Source organism: Oncorhynchus clarkii, chromosome 1 (assembly GCF_045791955.1).
Source record: "Oncorhynchus clarkii lewisi isolate Uvic-CL-2024 chromosome 1, UVic_Ocla_1.0, whole genome shotgun sequence".
Classification (NCBI taxonomy): domain Eukaryota; kingdom Metazoa; phylum Chordata; class Actinopteri; order Salmoniformes; family Salmonidae; genus Oncorhynchus; species Oncorhynchus clarkii.
Genome location: NC_092147.1, coordinates 82,640,805 through 82,656,736, shown reverse-complemented (window position 1 = coordinate 82,656,736; position 15,932 = coordinate 82,640,805). Strand labels below are relative to the sequence as shown.

The 15,932-nt window shown below is 41.0% G+C and overlaps 1 protein-coding gene across 1 annotated transcript; it reads right to left on the bottom strand.

Moving 5' to 3' along the window:
• Nucleotides 1-3,410: 3,410 nt before the first annotated feature.
• LOC139409455 (polymeric immunoglobulin receptor-like) lies at nt 3,411-14,577 on the bottom strand. Its single transcript, XM_071154668.1, has 10 exons — nt 14,520-14,577; nt 14,020-14,325; nt 13,388-13,723; nt 13,107-13,218; nt 12,595-12,689; nt 12,341-12,381; nt 4,422-4,496; nt 4,143-4,223; nt 3,827-3,886; nt 3,411-3,434 (listed from the first exon to the last, which is right to left on the bottom strand). The coding sequence occupies exons 1-10, from the start codon at nt 14,575-14,577 to the stop codon at nt 3,411-3,413; spliced, it is 1,188 nt and encodes a 395-aa protein (XP_071010769.1).
• Nucleotides 14,578-15,932: the final 1,355 nt, after the last annotated feature.

The window sequence follows — 15,932 nt, the reverse complement described above, 5'->3', positions numbered from 1 at the left end:
GCACATGAATGTAGGATTTTTATTTTTTATTTAACTAGGCAAGTCAGTTAAGAACAAATTCTTATTTACAATGATGGGCTGCCCCGGCCAAACCCGGACGATGCTTGGCCAATTGTACACTGCCCTATGGGACTCCCAATCATAGCCAGATGTAATACAGCCTGGATTAAAACCAGGGACTGTAGTGACACCTCTTGAACTTAGATGCAGTGCCTTAGACCGCCACTCCACTCGGGTCATCACTAGATTCCATACCCAGAAAGTCATTAATCCCGCCCATTTCTACATTTGATCTTCCTAAAATTTATTTTAAACCTGACTTTATCCCTGACCTAACCACACTGTTAAACTTAACCCTAACCTAACCACATTGTTAACCTAACCTAACCACACTGTTAACCTTAACCCTAACCTTTAATAAAATGTGTCTGTGGAATCTGACTCTGTGGCTGTCGAATCTGACTCTGTGGCTATGGAAGCTAATGGAATCTGCTTATCATGGTCTGCCCACGTCCTACAGAAACAATGCATTTCAATCAAAAAACAATACATTCAAAATTACAAATAATATTCTAAATAACATAATAAAATGTGCAATACATTAATCAAAGTAAATGTTGATGGATACCAACTTAGGGAACTTAAACAGTAACCTATGATAAATGTTGATGGATACCAACTCAGGGAACTTAAACAGTAACCTATGATAAATGTTGATGGATACCAACTTAGGGAACTTAAACAGTAACCTATGATAAACGCCCCACTGTTAATAACCCCCCTCCCTCATACTTTAACAGATTTGGTTTGAACCCCGGGAACTCCTTTACATGTGTCCTTCAACTCTCCACTTGGGTTAATCATTTATTTTGGGCAGACAGAGACCAGGACACGTGAGTTTTCAATGGCGACCACAAACAGTTCTGATTTTGTATATAGGTTTATAACTTTTATGAAACAGCACAGTTGGAAAATATATGGCAAATATAAATCAACAGTGAGATAGATGGGAGGGGTAGAGGGGAGGGGTAGAGGGAAGGGGTAGAGGGGAGGGGTAGAGGGGAGGGGTAGAGGGGAGCTGAAGGACTAAAAACAAACAAAATAAAACTAATGTCAAATATACTGTGTCAGTAAAATGTATATAGTATGTAAAAGCTGGATATAGAAGCCTAAGTGTTGTTGTCCGTGTGTGTGTATGTATATATATATATATATATATATATATATATATATATATATATTTATATATATTTATATATATACAGAACTGTATATATTTACAAAATAATATATGGGGGATTGGAAATGATGCAGACAATTACCCCATACCTAAAAATAAATAAGTAAAGTGATCCCCAATAAATATAACATGATTTACAAAAAGAAAATGCTTCTGTGTAATTCCTACAAACAGTTGCTATAAATAGATGTAACAATTGCATTGAACCCTCAATGTCCATTGTTTAATATATATACACTGCTCAAAAAAATAAAGGGAACACAAACAACACAATGTAACTCCAAGTCAATCACTTCTGTGAAATCAAACTGTCCACTTAGGAAGCAACACTGATTGACAATACATTTCACATGCTGTTGTGCAAATGGAATAGACAACAGGTGGAAATTATAGGCAATTAGCAAGACACCGCCAATAAAGGAGTGTTTCTGCAGGTGGCGACCACAGACCACTTCTCAGTTCCTATGCTTCCTGGCTGATGTTTTGGTCACTTTTGAATGCTGGCGGTGCTTTCACTCTAGTGGTAGCATGAGACGGAGTCTACAACCCAAACAAGTTGCTCAGGTAGTGCAGCTCATCCAGGATGGAACATTAATGCGAGCTGTGGCAAGAAGGTTTACTGTGTCGTCCAGCATAGTGTCCAGAGCATGGAGGCGCTACCAGGAGACAGGCCAGTACATTAGGAGACGTGGAGGAGGCCGTAGGAGGGCAACAACCCAGCAGCAGGACCGCTACCTCCGCCTTTGTGCAAGGAGGAGCAGGAGAAGCACTGCCAGAGCCCTGCAAAATGACCTCCAGCAGGCCACAAATGTGCATGTGTCTGCTCAAACGGTCAGAAATAGACTCCATGAGGGTGGTATGAGGACCCGACGTCCACAGGTGGGGGTTGTGCTTACAGCCCAACACCGTGCAGGACGTTTTTCATTTGCCAGAGAACACCAAGATTGGCAAATTCGCCACTGGCGCCCTGTGCTCTTCACAGATGAAAGCAGGTTCACACTGAGCACATGTGACAGACATGACAGTCTGGAGACGCCGTGGAGAACGTTCTGCTGCCTGCAACATCCTCCAGCATGACCGGTTTGGCGGTGGGTCAGTCATGGTGTGGGGTGGCATTTCTTTGGGGGGGCCGCACAGCCCTCCATGTGCTCGCCAGAGGTAGCCTGACTGCCATTAGGTACCGAGATGAGATCCTCAGACCCCTTGTGAGACCATATGCTGGTGCGGTTGGCCCTGGGTTCCTCCTAATGCAAGACAATGCTAGACCTCATGTGGCTGGAGTGTGTCAGCAGTTCCTGCAAGAGGAAGGCATTGATGCTATGGACTGGCCCGCCCGTTCCCCAGACCTGAATCCAATTGAGCACATCTGGGACATCATGCCTCGCTCCATTCCACCAACGCCACATTGCACCACAGACTGTCCAGGAGTTGGCGGATGCTTTAGTCCAGGTCTGGGAGGAGATCCCGCCACCTCATCAGGAGCATGCCCAGGCGTTGTAGGGTGGTCATACAGGCACGTGGAGGCCACACACACTACTGAGCCTCATTTTGACTTGTTTTAAGGACATGACATCAAAGTTGGATCAGCCTGTAGTGTGGTTTTCCACTTTAATTTTGAGTGTGACTCCAAATCCTGACCTCCATGGGTTGATAAATTTGATTTCCATTGATACTTTTTGTGTGATTTTGTTGTCAGCACATTCAACTATGTAGAGGAGAAAAGTATTTAATAAGAATATTTCATTCATTCAGATCTAGGATGTGTTATTTTAGTGTTCCCTTTATTTTTTTGAGCAGTGTATATAGTACATTTTATTATTGCAGTACAGTAGTTATTATACATAGTAGCTGTCTATACTAAGATCTCAATACACATTTGATCATGATTAGTTACAGACATGGGACATTAAACTAGATCAATAAGATCATGATGTAAGAAATAAGAGACAAGGGGAAAGGTGGTGGAACATAACTAATAACAGAAATGTGATGATAATCAGAACAAACACAGCAGACTGCCTTCAGTAGTTTATTACACTAAAGGATAGAGGTGTCTTCCTGGGATGGGTTAAGAGGTATGACAGAATCATATTGGAGGCAGATAGATGTTGTGACACAGGAGAGGGGAGTGTTCTCTCCTTCCAGTAAAAGGAAGGTCTTCTCAGTCACACTACTGTGCTGCTGCTTCCCTCTGCTGGAGAGGAAGTGAAACATTCAGTCACAATCTCCATTGTGACGTTTCCACTAGATACAGATCAAGGATCAGCATCCCCTCCTCCTATCCTAACCTTAACCTTTGGTGAGGATTTAAAAAAAATCTGACCCAAGATCATCATCTAGGGGCAACGTCACCCTAAACCCAGGTACAGTCCACACTGTAATGTTATGGATACACACTGATAACAATAGTTTAGCTGATCACAATGTGATGATAACATTTTACATGCAGCAAAGCAAAAAGACTAAGAAAGATTTGTGTGGTTAAAGAGTGATGTTTAGCACACAAAGTAATGTGGTTTTGTCTGTGTCTTTGTTGAGAGATCAGCATCATCTGGTACAACAGACAGAGGAGACACCAACACTGACCTGTGTGGTCACCTGTAGAGCTAGTGAGCTGTAGACCACATTATCATCTGGTTCTGCTGACTACAGAGGAGGAACAGGTAGAGAGGTGAACAGGGACAGTTCTGTCATGATGGAGATACACTATGAAAACACACTTCTCTGTGAAATTAAAAGTGTAGACAGTTATAATTGTGATATGTAACATGAAGGTGATATATTAGGCCTACAGCTATAATGGTGATGTAACCATGACTATATTAACACTGAGGAAACAATCACCTACTGTTGTTTCTGATAACATAATACCAGCTGTGGAGAATCAGTAGAACAGCTTTACCTTGGTCTGTCCTTTTAGTTGGGTCTTGTGCTGGAGGATGACAGTGCTGTATGTGACATCATCAGCTTCAGGAAATGGATCCTGCTGATAAAGACACAAATATCAAAAATGTATTGTTTTGTTGTTATAGTGAACATTTACCTATTGCTTGTTCCAAGACAGAAAGTGATACTGGAAATACAATTGTTTTCTAAAACAGATGCACATTTGCCAAGGCTATGACGCTTTATGAGTAACAGTCATAATGTTGTCTAAGAGCCGAGATGCTTGGAAGTTGACCTTCTGTTCTGTCCTGAACTGATCAGGCATCACAGTGCTGTACATCACGTCATGGTGGCTCCCTGGGTTTGGGCTCTGAGAAATTGACAACACAGAAGGTACACTAACTTCAGAAACTCAGCTCACACTGCAGAGATGGAGGAGAGAGAGAGAGAGAGAGAGAGGGGGAGAGAGAGAACCCCAGCTCACACTGCAGAGATGGAGGAGAAGGAGAGAGAGAGAGAGAGAGAAAGAGACATCCCAGCTCACTCCGCAGAGATGGAAGAGAAAGAGAGAGAGAGAGAGCTAGGCAGAGAGAGAGAGTGAGATTGAGAGAGAGAGCTAGGCAGAGAGAGAGAGAGAGGGGGAGAGAGAGACATCCCAGCTCACCCTGCAGAGATGGAGGAGAAAGAGAGAGAGAAAGTTGGAGAGAGAGAGAGAACTCCAGCTCACACTGTAGAGATGGAGGAGAAAGAGAGAGAGAGAACCCCAGCTCACACTACAGCGGTAGAGGATAAAGAGAGAGAGAAAGGGAGAGAGAGAGAGAGAGAGAACCCCAAATCACATTGTAGAGATGGAGGAGAAAGAGAGAGAGAGAACCCCAGCTCACACTACAGCGATAGAGGATAAAGAGAGAGAGAGAACACCAGCTCACACTGCAGAGATGGAGGAGAAAGCGAGAGAGAGAGAGACAGAAGCCCAGCTCACACTGCAAAGATGGAAAAGAGAGAGAGAGAACCCCAGCTCACACTGTAGAGATGGAGGAGAGAGAGAGAGAGAGAGAGAGATAGAGAGAGAGATCCCCAGCCCACACTGCAGAGATGCCAAAAATACTTTCACCCTGCCACCAAACATCAGTTGATTGTAAGCATTTTGCGAGACAATGGCTCAAAGCTAATGTCTACCTGACCGACTATTCCAACCTGGACTTGAACAGCGTTTATGACCAGGTCCACCTCTACAAAGCAGCAATCCCAACTTTCTCCAGGACCCTGAAGGACGTTACCCTGAACCGTAGCCCCAGCAACTCACACAGGAGGAGCAGAGCAACGGACTCCCCACCCAGATTAGCGAGACACCCTCCCAGGGTGACCTGCACTTAGAGAAGCCATGCCAAGATGACCTACACCCAGACCACAGCATCACCAGCCACATCCCAACCAGCTAAGACTACCCCAAGCAAAACCTGGCCACACCCTTTATAGGTAACCCCCATTTCAGACCTATGCCCCTTCTACCCACCCCATGCCCCCCACCCCTGTGGCAAGGACCTCAACATGACAGCAGAACATAAGCCCAGGCCGTGAGCAGTGCAACAGCCCCAACCAACACTATAACACCCTCCCAAGCCCCATCCTGCAATCTAAGAGGTACAGTTGAAGTTGGAAGTTAATATACACTTAGCTTGGAGTCATTAAAAATAATTTTTCTACCTCTCCACAAATGTCTTGTTAACAAACTATAGTATTGGCAAGTCGGTTAGGACATCTACTTTGTGCATGACACATGTAATTTTTCCAACAATTGTTTACAGAGAGATTATTTCACTTATAATTCACTCTATTACAATTCCAATGGGTCAGAAGAATACATACACTAAGTTGACTGTGCCTTTAAACAGCTTGGAAAATTCCAGAAAATGATGTCATGAATTTAGAAGCTTCTGATAGGCGAATTGACCTAATTTGAGTCAATTGGAGGTGTCCCTGTGGATGTATTTCAAGGCCTACCTTCAAAATCAGTGCCTCTTTACTTGACATCATGGGAAAAATCAAAAGAAATCAGCCAAGACCTCAGAAAAAATTGTGGACCTCCACAAGTCTGGTTCATCCTTGGGAGCAATTTCCAAACGCCTGTTCATCTGTACAAACAATAGTACGCAAGTATAAACACCATGGGACCACGCATACCGTTCAGGAAGGAGACGTGTTCTGTCTCCTAGAGATGAACGTTCTTGGTGCGAAAAGTGCAAATAAATCCCAGAACAACAGTAAAGGACCTTGTGAATATGCTGGAGGCAACAGGTACAATAGTATCTATATCCACAGTAAAACGAGTCCTATATCGACATAACATGAAAGGCCACTCAGCAAGGTGGAAGCCACTGCTCCAAAACCGCCATAAAAAAAACAGACTACGGTGTGGAACTGCACATGGGGACAAAGATCGTACTTTTTGGAGAAATGTCCTCTGGTCTGATGAAACAAAAATATAACTGTCTGGCCATAATGACCATCGTTATGTTTGGAGGAAAAAGGGGGAGGCTTGCAAGCCGAAGAACACCATCTCAACCATGAAGCACGGGGGTGGCAGCATCATGTTGTGAGGGTGATTTGCTGCAGGAGGGACTGGTGCACTTCACACAATAGATGGCATCATGAGAAAGGAACATTATGTGGATATATTGAAGCAACATCTCAAGATCAGTCAGGAAGTTAAAGCTTGGTCGCAAATGGGTCTTCCAAATGGACAATGACACCAAGTATACTTCCAAAGTTGTGGCAAAATGGCTTAAGGACAACAAAGTCAAGGTATTGGAGTGGCCATCAAAAAGCCCTGACCTCAATCCTATATACAATTTGTGGGCAGCGTGTGCGAGCAAGTAGGCCTACAAACCTGACTCAGTTACACCAGCTCTGTCAGGAGGAACGGGCCAAAATTCACCCAACTTATTGTGGGAAGCTTGTGGAAGGCTACCCGAAACGCTTGACCTAAGTTAAACAATTTAAAGGCAATGCTACCAAATACTAATTGAGTGTATGTAAACTTCTGACCAACTGGGAATGTGATGAAAGACATAAAAGCTGAAATAAATCATTCTCTACTATTATCATGTCATTTCACTTTCTTAAAATAAATTGGTGTATAACCTAAATTGGTATATAACCTAAAACAGGGAATTCTTACTAGGATTCATTGTCAGGAATTGTGAAAAACTGAGTTTAAATGTATTTGGCTAAGATGCACGTAAACATGACATGGAACACAAATCTTTAACTATCTCATCCTGGAATATACAAGGTCTGAGGTCATCTGGCTTTGGCCTAAAGAGCAGGAACCTAGACTTCATCAAAGAAATTGGAAATATAGACATTGTCATCCTACAAGAAACATGGTATAAAGGAGACGGACCCACTGGTTGCCCTCTAAGCTACAGAGAGCTGTTAGTCACATCCACCAAACTATCAGGTGTCAAACAGGGAAGAGACCCAGGAGGGTATGCTAATTTCATATAGAGCAGACCTAACCCACTCCATTCGTCAAAACAGGAACATTTAACATCTAGCAAGAAACTAATAATGAAATGATCTCAACAGAGAAGAATGTCCTCATGTGTGCTACCTATATCCCCCCAATAGAATCCCTGTGCTTTAACGATGACAGCTTCTCCATCCTAGAGGGGGAGATCAACAATTTCCAATCTCAGGGATGTGTGCTAGTCTGTGGCAGCCTAAATGCCAGAACTCGACAAGAACCTGACACCCTCAGAACACAGGGGGACAAAAACCTACCTGGAGGTGACCATATTCCCTCCCCCATATGCCTCCCTGAGGCATCAAAGCCAAAGGAAAGGAATACATTTAAGAAATGCTATAGAAAGAAGGAACATAGTGTGAAATCTAGCAAAAAACAATTAGTCAACAACAAATTCAATCCCTTCTAGAAAAGGTCCTGGACAAAATGTTTCACTGTAATGGTGAAGGTGAAAACTTGGCAGTAGAAAACCTAAACAGAATATTTGACCTTTCAGCTTCCCTATCAAATATAAAAATGTCAAGCAGACAACCTAAGAAAATTAACAACAATGACAAATGGTTTGATGAAGAATGCATAAACCTAAGAAAGAAATTGAGATACCAATCCAACCAAAAACATAGAGACCCAGAAAACCTGAGCCTATGCCTTCGCTACGGTGAATCACTAAAACAGTGCAGACATACACTATGGAAAAATAAGGAACAGCATGTCAGAAATCAGCTCAATGTAATTAAAGAATCTGAATTGATTTGATTTAGAATCCTTAGAATCTAACCAATTCTGGAAACTCTGAAAAAACAACAACAAATCGGAGGTGTTTGGATAAACCACTTCTCCAATCTATTTGGCTCTGTAACAATGAACAAAAAGCAGAAACATATACATGATCAAATACAAATCTTAGAATCCACTATTAAAGACTTCCAGGACCCACTGGATTCTCCAATTAAATTGAAGGAACTAGAGGACAAAATACAAACCCTCCAACCCAAAAAGGCCTGTGTGGCTGATGGTATCCTAAATGAAATTATAAAATATATACAGACCACAAATTCCAATTGGCTATACTTAAACTTTATAACATAATCCACAGCTCTGGCACATTCCCCAATATTTGGAAACATGGACCAGTGGTGTAAAGTACTCAAGCAAAAATACGTTAAAGTACTAATTTAGAAGGTTTTTTTGGTATCTGTACTTTTCAACATATATATCATTCAATTGGCGAGGGCACTGGAACAGTCTGCAGCACCCGGCCTCACCCTACTAGAACCTGAAGTCAAATGTCTACTGTTTCCTCTTGTTCTGGTTCTTCTGTCCCCAACCAAGGAGGGCCTACAGCAGCACCTAGATCTTCTGCACAGATTCTGTCAGACCTGGACCCTGACAGTAAATCTCAGTAAGACAAAATTAATGGTCTTCCAAAAAAGGTCCAGTTGCCAGGACCACAAATACAAATTCCATCTAGACACCATTGCACTAGAGCACACAAAAAACTAGACATACCTTGGCCTAAACATCAACGCCACAGGTAACTTCCACAAAGCTGTGAATGATCTGAGAGACAAGGTAAGAAGATAAGGAACATCAAATGTGACATACCAATTAGGATTTGGCTAAATATACTTGAATCAGTCATAGAACCCATTGCCCTTTATGGTTGTGAGGGCTGGGGTCCGCTCACCAACAAGAATTCACAAAATGGGACAACACCAAATAGAGACTCTGCATGCAGAATTCTGCAAAAATATCCCCAGTGTACAATGTAAAACACCAAATAATGCATGCAGAGCAGAATTAGGCCGATACCCGCTAATGATCCAAATCAAGAAAAGAGACGTTAATTCTACAAACACACAAAAGGAAGTGAATCCCACACCTTCCATAACAAAGCCATCACCTACAACTAAATTATCTTCAAGAAGAGTCCCCTCAGCAAACTGGTCCTGGGGCTCTGTTCACAAACACATACATACCCCACAGAGCCCCAGGACAGCAACACAATTAGACCCAACCAGTTCTTGAGAACGCAAAACAATTATTACTGTCACGCCCTGACCTTATATATCTCTGTTTTCTATAAATAATGGTTAGGTCAGGGTGTGACTAGGGTGGGTACTCTAGTGTTGTATGTCTAGGGTTGTTGTATGTCTAGGGTTGTTGTAGGTCTATGGGTTTTTGTATTTCTATGTTGGCCTGATATGGTTCCCAATCAGTGACAGCTGTTTATCGTTGTCTCTGATTATGGATCATATTTAGGCAGCCCTGTTACCCACTTTCTGGTGTGGGATCTTAACTGTGTGTAGTTGCCTGTCAGAATGATATTGTATAGCGTCACGGTTCGGGATGTTAGTTTGTTCGGTGTTCAGTCTTTTAATAAAGAGAATGTACGCATACCACGCTGCGCCTTGGTCTCCTTCATACGATGATTGTGACAATTACTTGACACATTGTTAAGAATTTACAAAATACTGAGCAAACTAGAATGCTATTTGGCCCTAAACAGAGAGTACACAGTGGCAGAATACCTGACCACTGTGACAGTCTGAAAATTATGGAAATGTTTCACTATGTATAGCCTTGCTTTTGAGAAAGGCTGCCTGAAGCAGACCTGGCTCTCAAGAGAATACAGGCTATGTGCACACTGCCCACAAAATGAGGTGTAAACTGAGCTGCACTTCCTAACCTCCTGCCAAATGTATGACCATATTAGAGACACATATTTCCCTCAGATTACACAGACCAACAAAGAATTCGAAAACAAATCCAATTTTGATAAACTCCCATATCTAGTGGTTAAAATACCACAGTGTGTAATCACAGCAGCAAGATTTGTGAACTGTTGCCACAAGAAAAACCTTTACAACATATATTTGTGTATTTATTTTCCCTTTTGTACTTTAACTCTTTGCACATCATTACAACACTATAGGTGGCAGGATGGCCTAGTGGTTAGAGCGTTAGACTAGTAACTGAAAAGTTGCAAGTTCAAATCCCCAGCTGACAAGATACAAATTCGTAGTGCTGCTCCTGAACAGGCAGAACGACAGACGACACTGTTCCTAGGCCGTCATTGAAAATAAGAAGTTGTTCTTAACTGTAAAAAATCTATAGATGTAATATGACATTGGAAATGTATTTTGGAACTTGAGTGAGTGTGATGTTTACTGTAAATGTTGTTTTGTTATTTAACTTTGTTTACTATCTATTTCCCTTGCTTTGGCAATGTAAACATATGTTTCCCATGCCCCCCTCCCAATTTTTTTTAAAATTGAATTGAGTTAGGAGAGAGAGAGAGTTAGTAATTTTATGAATTATGACTAAACAATATCTACATTGAAATAGAACTATAACTAATTAAACTCTAACCTGTTTTATTATATGTGATTAATAATGTTAATTCACAAGGAAGGGATTGTGCAGCATGAAACAGGGGGTAATTAAACATAATAAATACCATTCCAGCTGGGTTGAGGAGGAATGGATTGTGGGTTTTTAAGTAAGTAAAGAGGGTCGTTAACCTATGGTTGAACCAACTCAACTTAGCACTGGGATGTTTAGATAAGGCAGCGAGTGTCTCCCTAGGTTTTCCATTATCTGGAACTGTCTGCTGAATAGTTATAGACGAAGGTGAGATTTCAGAAGTTAATCTTGATATGGTTTGTGTCTGGAGTGAGTGAGCTAGGGGGTTGGAATAAACCTTTGAACCTGTTTTGCCTTGGTCGATAGGAGGAAGGATATTTTATAACCTTTGACGTCAAATTTTGTATATAAACTGTTGTTCATAGTTCCATGGCAGCGAGCTCCGAGAATAAATACTATTATCTCATTTTGATAAGACTGGTCTCTATCTATTTTATGCAAATAGGAATCTTACAAATTCTTATAAAATAGACTGAGTGAATTTAATTAATGAACACATATAGGAATTATGAAATTCCGATGACAGAGAGAGAGAGAGAGAGAGAGAGAGAGAGAACACCAGGTCAAACTGCAGAAATAGAGGACAGAGAGAGAGATCGAGAGAGAGAGATAGAGAACACCAGCTCACACTGCAGAAATCGAGGACAGAGAGATCGAGAGAGAGAGAGAGATAGAGAACACCAACTCACACTGCAGAAATCAAGGACAGAGAGATCGAGAGAGAGAGATAGAGAACAACAGCTCACACTGCAGAAATTGAGGAGAGAGAGAAGGAGAGAGAGAGAGAGAGAAGGAGAGAAGGAGAGAGAGAGAGAGAACCCCAGCTCACTGCAGAGATTGAGTTGTTGGTTCTAGTCCAAGATCTCCACAGAAAAATACCAGTTTTATTCAGTTTGTACCTGCTGTGCTATTTTTCTGGTGTGGGTCACTGTGCTGTATGTAATGTCTTGCTCAGAGTCAGCAGACTGCAAATAAATAAATGGCAAAGAGGAACAGGACATGTCTATTTACCACCTAAACCACAGTTTGTTTCAGATGTATGTTTAGTGAACTGACAATTTCCTGTTATCTGTCTTTTTAACATTGTTTTTCAACATATTGAGCACCATAAGAGATTGGGTTCCATTAGAATATGGGACCTTTTATGTCAACTCATTGATAGTCAACTGAACAGGTAACGCTGGAGTCAAATGGTAGATGATCCCAAATCAACAACAGAAAAGCAGATGGTTGAAAATAATAAAATAAGTGTATCCTACCACTGAGTTGTTAGTTGTCTGGTCCTTGGCCTTATTGTCCTCTGGAATGAAGAGAGGGAGATGTCAGTAACTTCTGAGTTTGTTATAGTACAATAATACCCCTGAATGGGTTTCCTAAAGACAATCCTTCCAAATATGTTCTGTCATTCAAGATAAATCACTGGCGAGAAATATACTGTTGGTCACAATATCATTACATTTAGTATTTTCTAAACTATTCTCCTGTTTTATATTCACATAAAATGACTACTTACTATGCCTTCTCCACATCTTCCATGTTACTAGGATACCAGCTGTCACCACCACCAACATGCCCAGAGAGATGAGTAGGACTTTCACATCTATGGACCTGATGGATTACATATACGAACTTGAATTACAAATACAATTAAAATAGATCATGAAAATTGTTCATTTGTTGTATGCACTTGTTGTGATACATGGAACAATTATTTATCTGTTCACATGTGTGGAAGTTGACCATGCAAATGAAGAGATATGATTATTATTGAGATTATGACTATTTATTAAGTTTACAACTTGTTCTTGCACATGAGTTAGTATAACACAATAATGCTACTACTTCTCACAAGGCAACCACAGAGATGTTCTACCCAGGAGGAAGTGATAACAGTCTCTATATGCATTTAGGGAGGGTGTTTGGTTAGCATTAACTGTTGTAGTGTATGATGGAATTGTATTGTTTCTCTGAGTTCATATTAACTAACAACATGTGGGATAAAACATCTGAAGGAGTGATAATAACCTCTGGTGGACTTCCTCCATGTTCCCCTCAGCTCCTTGACTTGTGTTGTCAGTCTGAACAGGCTCAGCAGTTGGAGAGGCAGAGGGTTGTTGAGGGGTTGGATCTTGGGTTGCTGTGAGGTAAAACAACAATATCATCAATGAAGTTAATGGTAAACCAGATAGTCAGGTTGTATAGCAACATCACATTCATAGTTCATATTACACTTAGTTCCAGATGATACCAGTGGATAAAACAAAGTGAATCATATTGATCATAAAATATGTGATTGATCTACTAACTTGAGGTCATCTTAGAGGTTCTCTGTGTTGCAGTTTGTTGACTGACAGTGATGTGAATAGGCATTTCCTGTTCTCCAACTCTACACCAATACCAGTCAATGTTCTCCATCTTCAGTCCACTCATAGTCACTGTTAAGACTGTTCTGTTGTTGGCATCACTAGTCCGCGTTAATGTCACTGATGTTCCATTTAAAGTCCCAGAAAACCCACTCACACAATCACCACCCATCCTGCACCACTTCATGTCTCCAGAGTTACTATAGTAACAACAGACAGTGACACTCCCTCCTTCTACTCCAGTCACTTCCTGTTGTTCCACATAGAGTTCTGGAGTACCTGGACACAGGTAAAAAACAAGAATTCAGAGATGAAAAAAGTGCTTTTACAACAGCCTCTTTACAAATTCCTTCAAGTTGCATTCTGTGATTGGTACATCCATTTTTGGTCTTTTAAATTCATAATAATTATATATAGTCATTGATTCTTGAAGAATGTAACTATCCTCACAAGCTTAGTTCTGTTACTCCATCATGACACAAAATATAATCTTGTTTTAACTACATTTACAGTATAGCTCTGTCTAGGAATTATTCATTCTACTTTACTAGATACAAGCAGTGAAGGGATCTTACCTGGAGTGACAGACAGGTAGAACCTTTGTATCATGATATCTGTTCCTCCATTGATCTCCATAACACACCTGTAAGTATTAGAGTCCCATGACGCCAGGTCAGTCATGGTCACAGTGAAGATTCTCTTGTTGATGTCATCAGAGATTGAGGTCTTACCACTGCTCTTAGGATGGTCAGTACGTACTACATACGAACATACATCCCAACCTAACCCTTTACACCAGTATTTCACATGGTGGATGTGATTCAGATCATAGTGACATGGGAAGGTGATGGAGCCTCCAGTCTGCACAGACACATGCCTCACTGTGGACAAATCAACACAAAACACATTGAAATTGGAGTTAAAATGTAATAGAATCTTTATAGAGGAAACATTTAAAAATCACATTAATCCAACACTTGAAACAGCTTGTTCATGATTGAGATTGATTATACAGTGTTTAAAGTGAACTGACCCAGGTGACTTCGCCCTTAATTCATAGAAGTGTGACCCTTACCTGCTGAGAGTCTGTCAAAGATGAGGAGTAGGAGGAGGAGGGAGAGATGAAGAGCCATGTGAGAGTTAGAGTCTGCCTCTTATGTTAAATGGTACCTGAGCACAAATGTGTGTCAAGGACCAAGGCACCAGGCAGAATGACTCTACTTCCTAATGTTAATAGACTTCACTGTCTGTAACTCTCTTCCTGCTTCTGTTTGTGTGTACATTCCCCCCTCAGTGGCAGATAGGAACCACTGCAGTATATAGACTACTTTAAAAAACTTCTTAGGGATAGCCCCCTTTTTTAAAAATGTTTGCCCAAATGACATACCCAAATCTAACTGCCTGTAGCTCAGGCCCTGAAGCAAGGAAATGCGTACTCTTGGTACAATTTGAAAGGAAACACTTTGAAGTTTGTGGAAATGTGAATTTAATGTAGGGGAATATAACACAATAGATCTGGTAGAAGAAAATACAAAGTTAAAACCAAATGGTGATTTTTTTACTTCCATCTTTGAAATGCAAAAGAAAGGTCATTGTTAAAGCGATCCCTCTGGTTGTAATTCAGATTGTGTCCACAAGATGGCAGCAGTGTATAAGCAAATTTCCAGATGGAAGACTTGAAAAATTAGTGAACAAGAATACTTTTAGTGAGAAGACCCCAGTACATTTGGGCAAATCGTGAAGGGGACATTCACATTCATATTCAATTTTTCTGCAAGAATATCGTTAAATCTGTATACTTGGACATCGATTTAGCTTTCAAGTATTAGTAGCCATATTATAAGTTCAACATTTGCAAAACAACCAGTTTTCATAACTTCATAACTCTGAATATTCTTTTACGTTGTGTCCAAAAGAAAAAGGCATGTCTTCGCTAAAGGTAGGCGCCTACATTTTGTGACCGAGACGGGTTTCCGGATACTCCCGTAAAGCCCAGCTCATTGGCTATCTAGCTAGCTTTGTTTGACCCCGATTGGTGCTTATTTGACAAATATACAGTCCTTCAAGTGATGGCTGCCCGCTTCATCGGCGTGCCATGAAGGCTTCACTCTCTGACCAAATATGGTGTCCTGTAGGATATACTACACCCCTAATGAAATAGTGAAGTCTTGTTACCTTCTAGGATATTTGAGGAATAGAGATGAACATAATTTGACTCATTCAAACAATGTTTAGGGTGAGATTTTCACTGATTCCTTTCTTCTCAAATTGAACAAGTGGAAATACAAAATCGATCTTGTGTGCTATATGGACCTTTTTAGGATAAGAAAAATTATTTTATCTAACAAAAAGACACGTCATGTTCACTCTGGGACCCTTTGGATGATAAATCAGAGCAAGATTTCAGAATATAAGTACACATTCCCCTTCAGAGGTGAATATATCAAACCTATCGCTTTGAAAAAAGTGTTTTGTTGTTAGGAGCTCT

Bases quoted from the DNA above. Each gene is read 5' to 3' on its own strand.
- LOC139409455 (XM_071154668.1), bottom strand. From the start codon at position 14,577: ATGGCTCTTCATCTCTCCCTCCTCCTCCTACTCCTCATCTTTGACAGA. The intron at 14,326-14,519 runs GTAAGGGTCACA...ATTTGTCCACAG, and splicing joins CTTTGACAGACTCTCAGCAG to TGAGGCATGTGTCTGTGCAG. The intron at 3,435-3,826 runs GTCAGTGTTGGT...CTTCCTCTCCAG, and splicing joins CTCTACAGGTGACCACACAG to CAGAGGGAAGCAGCAGCACA.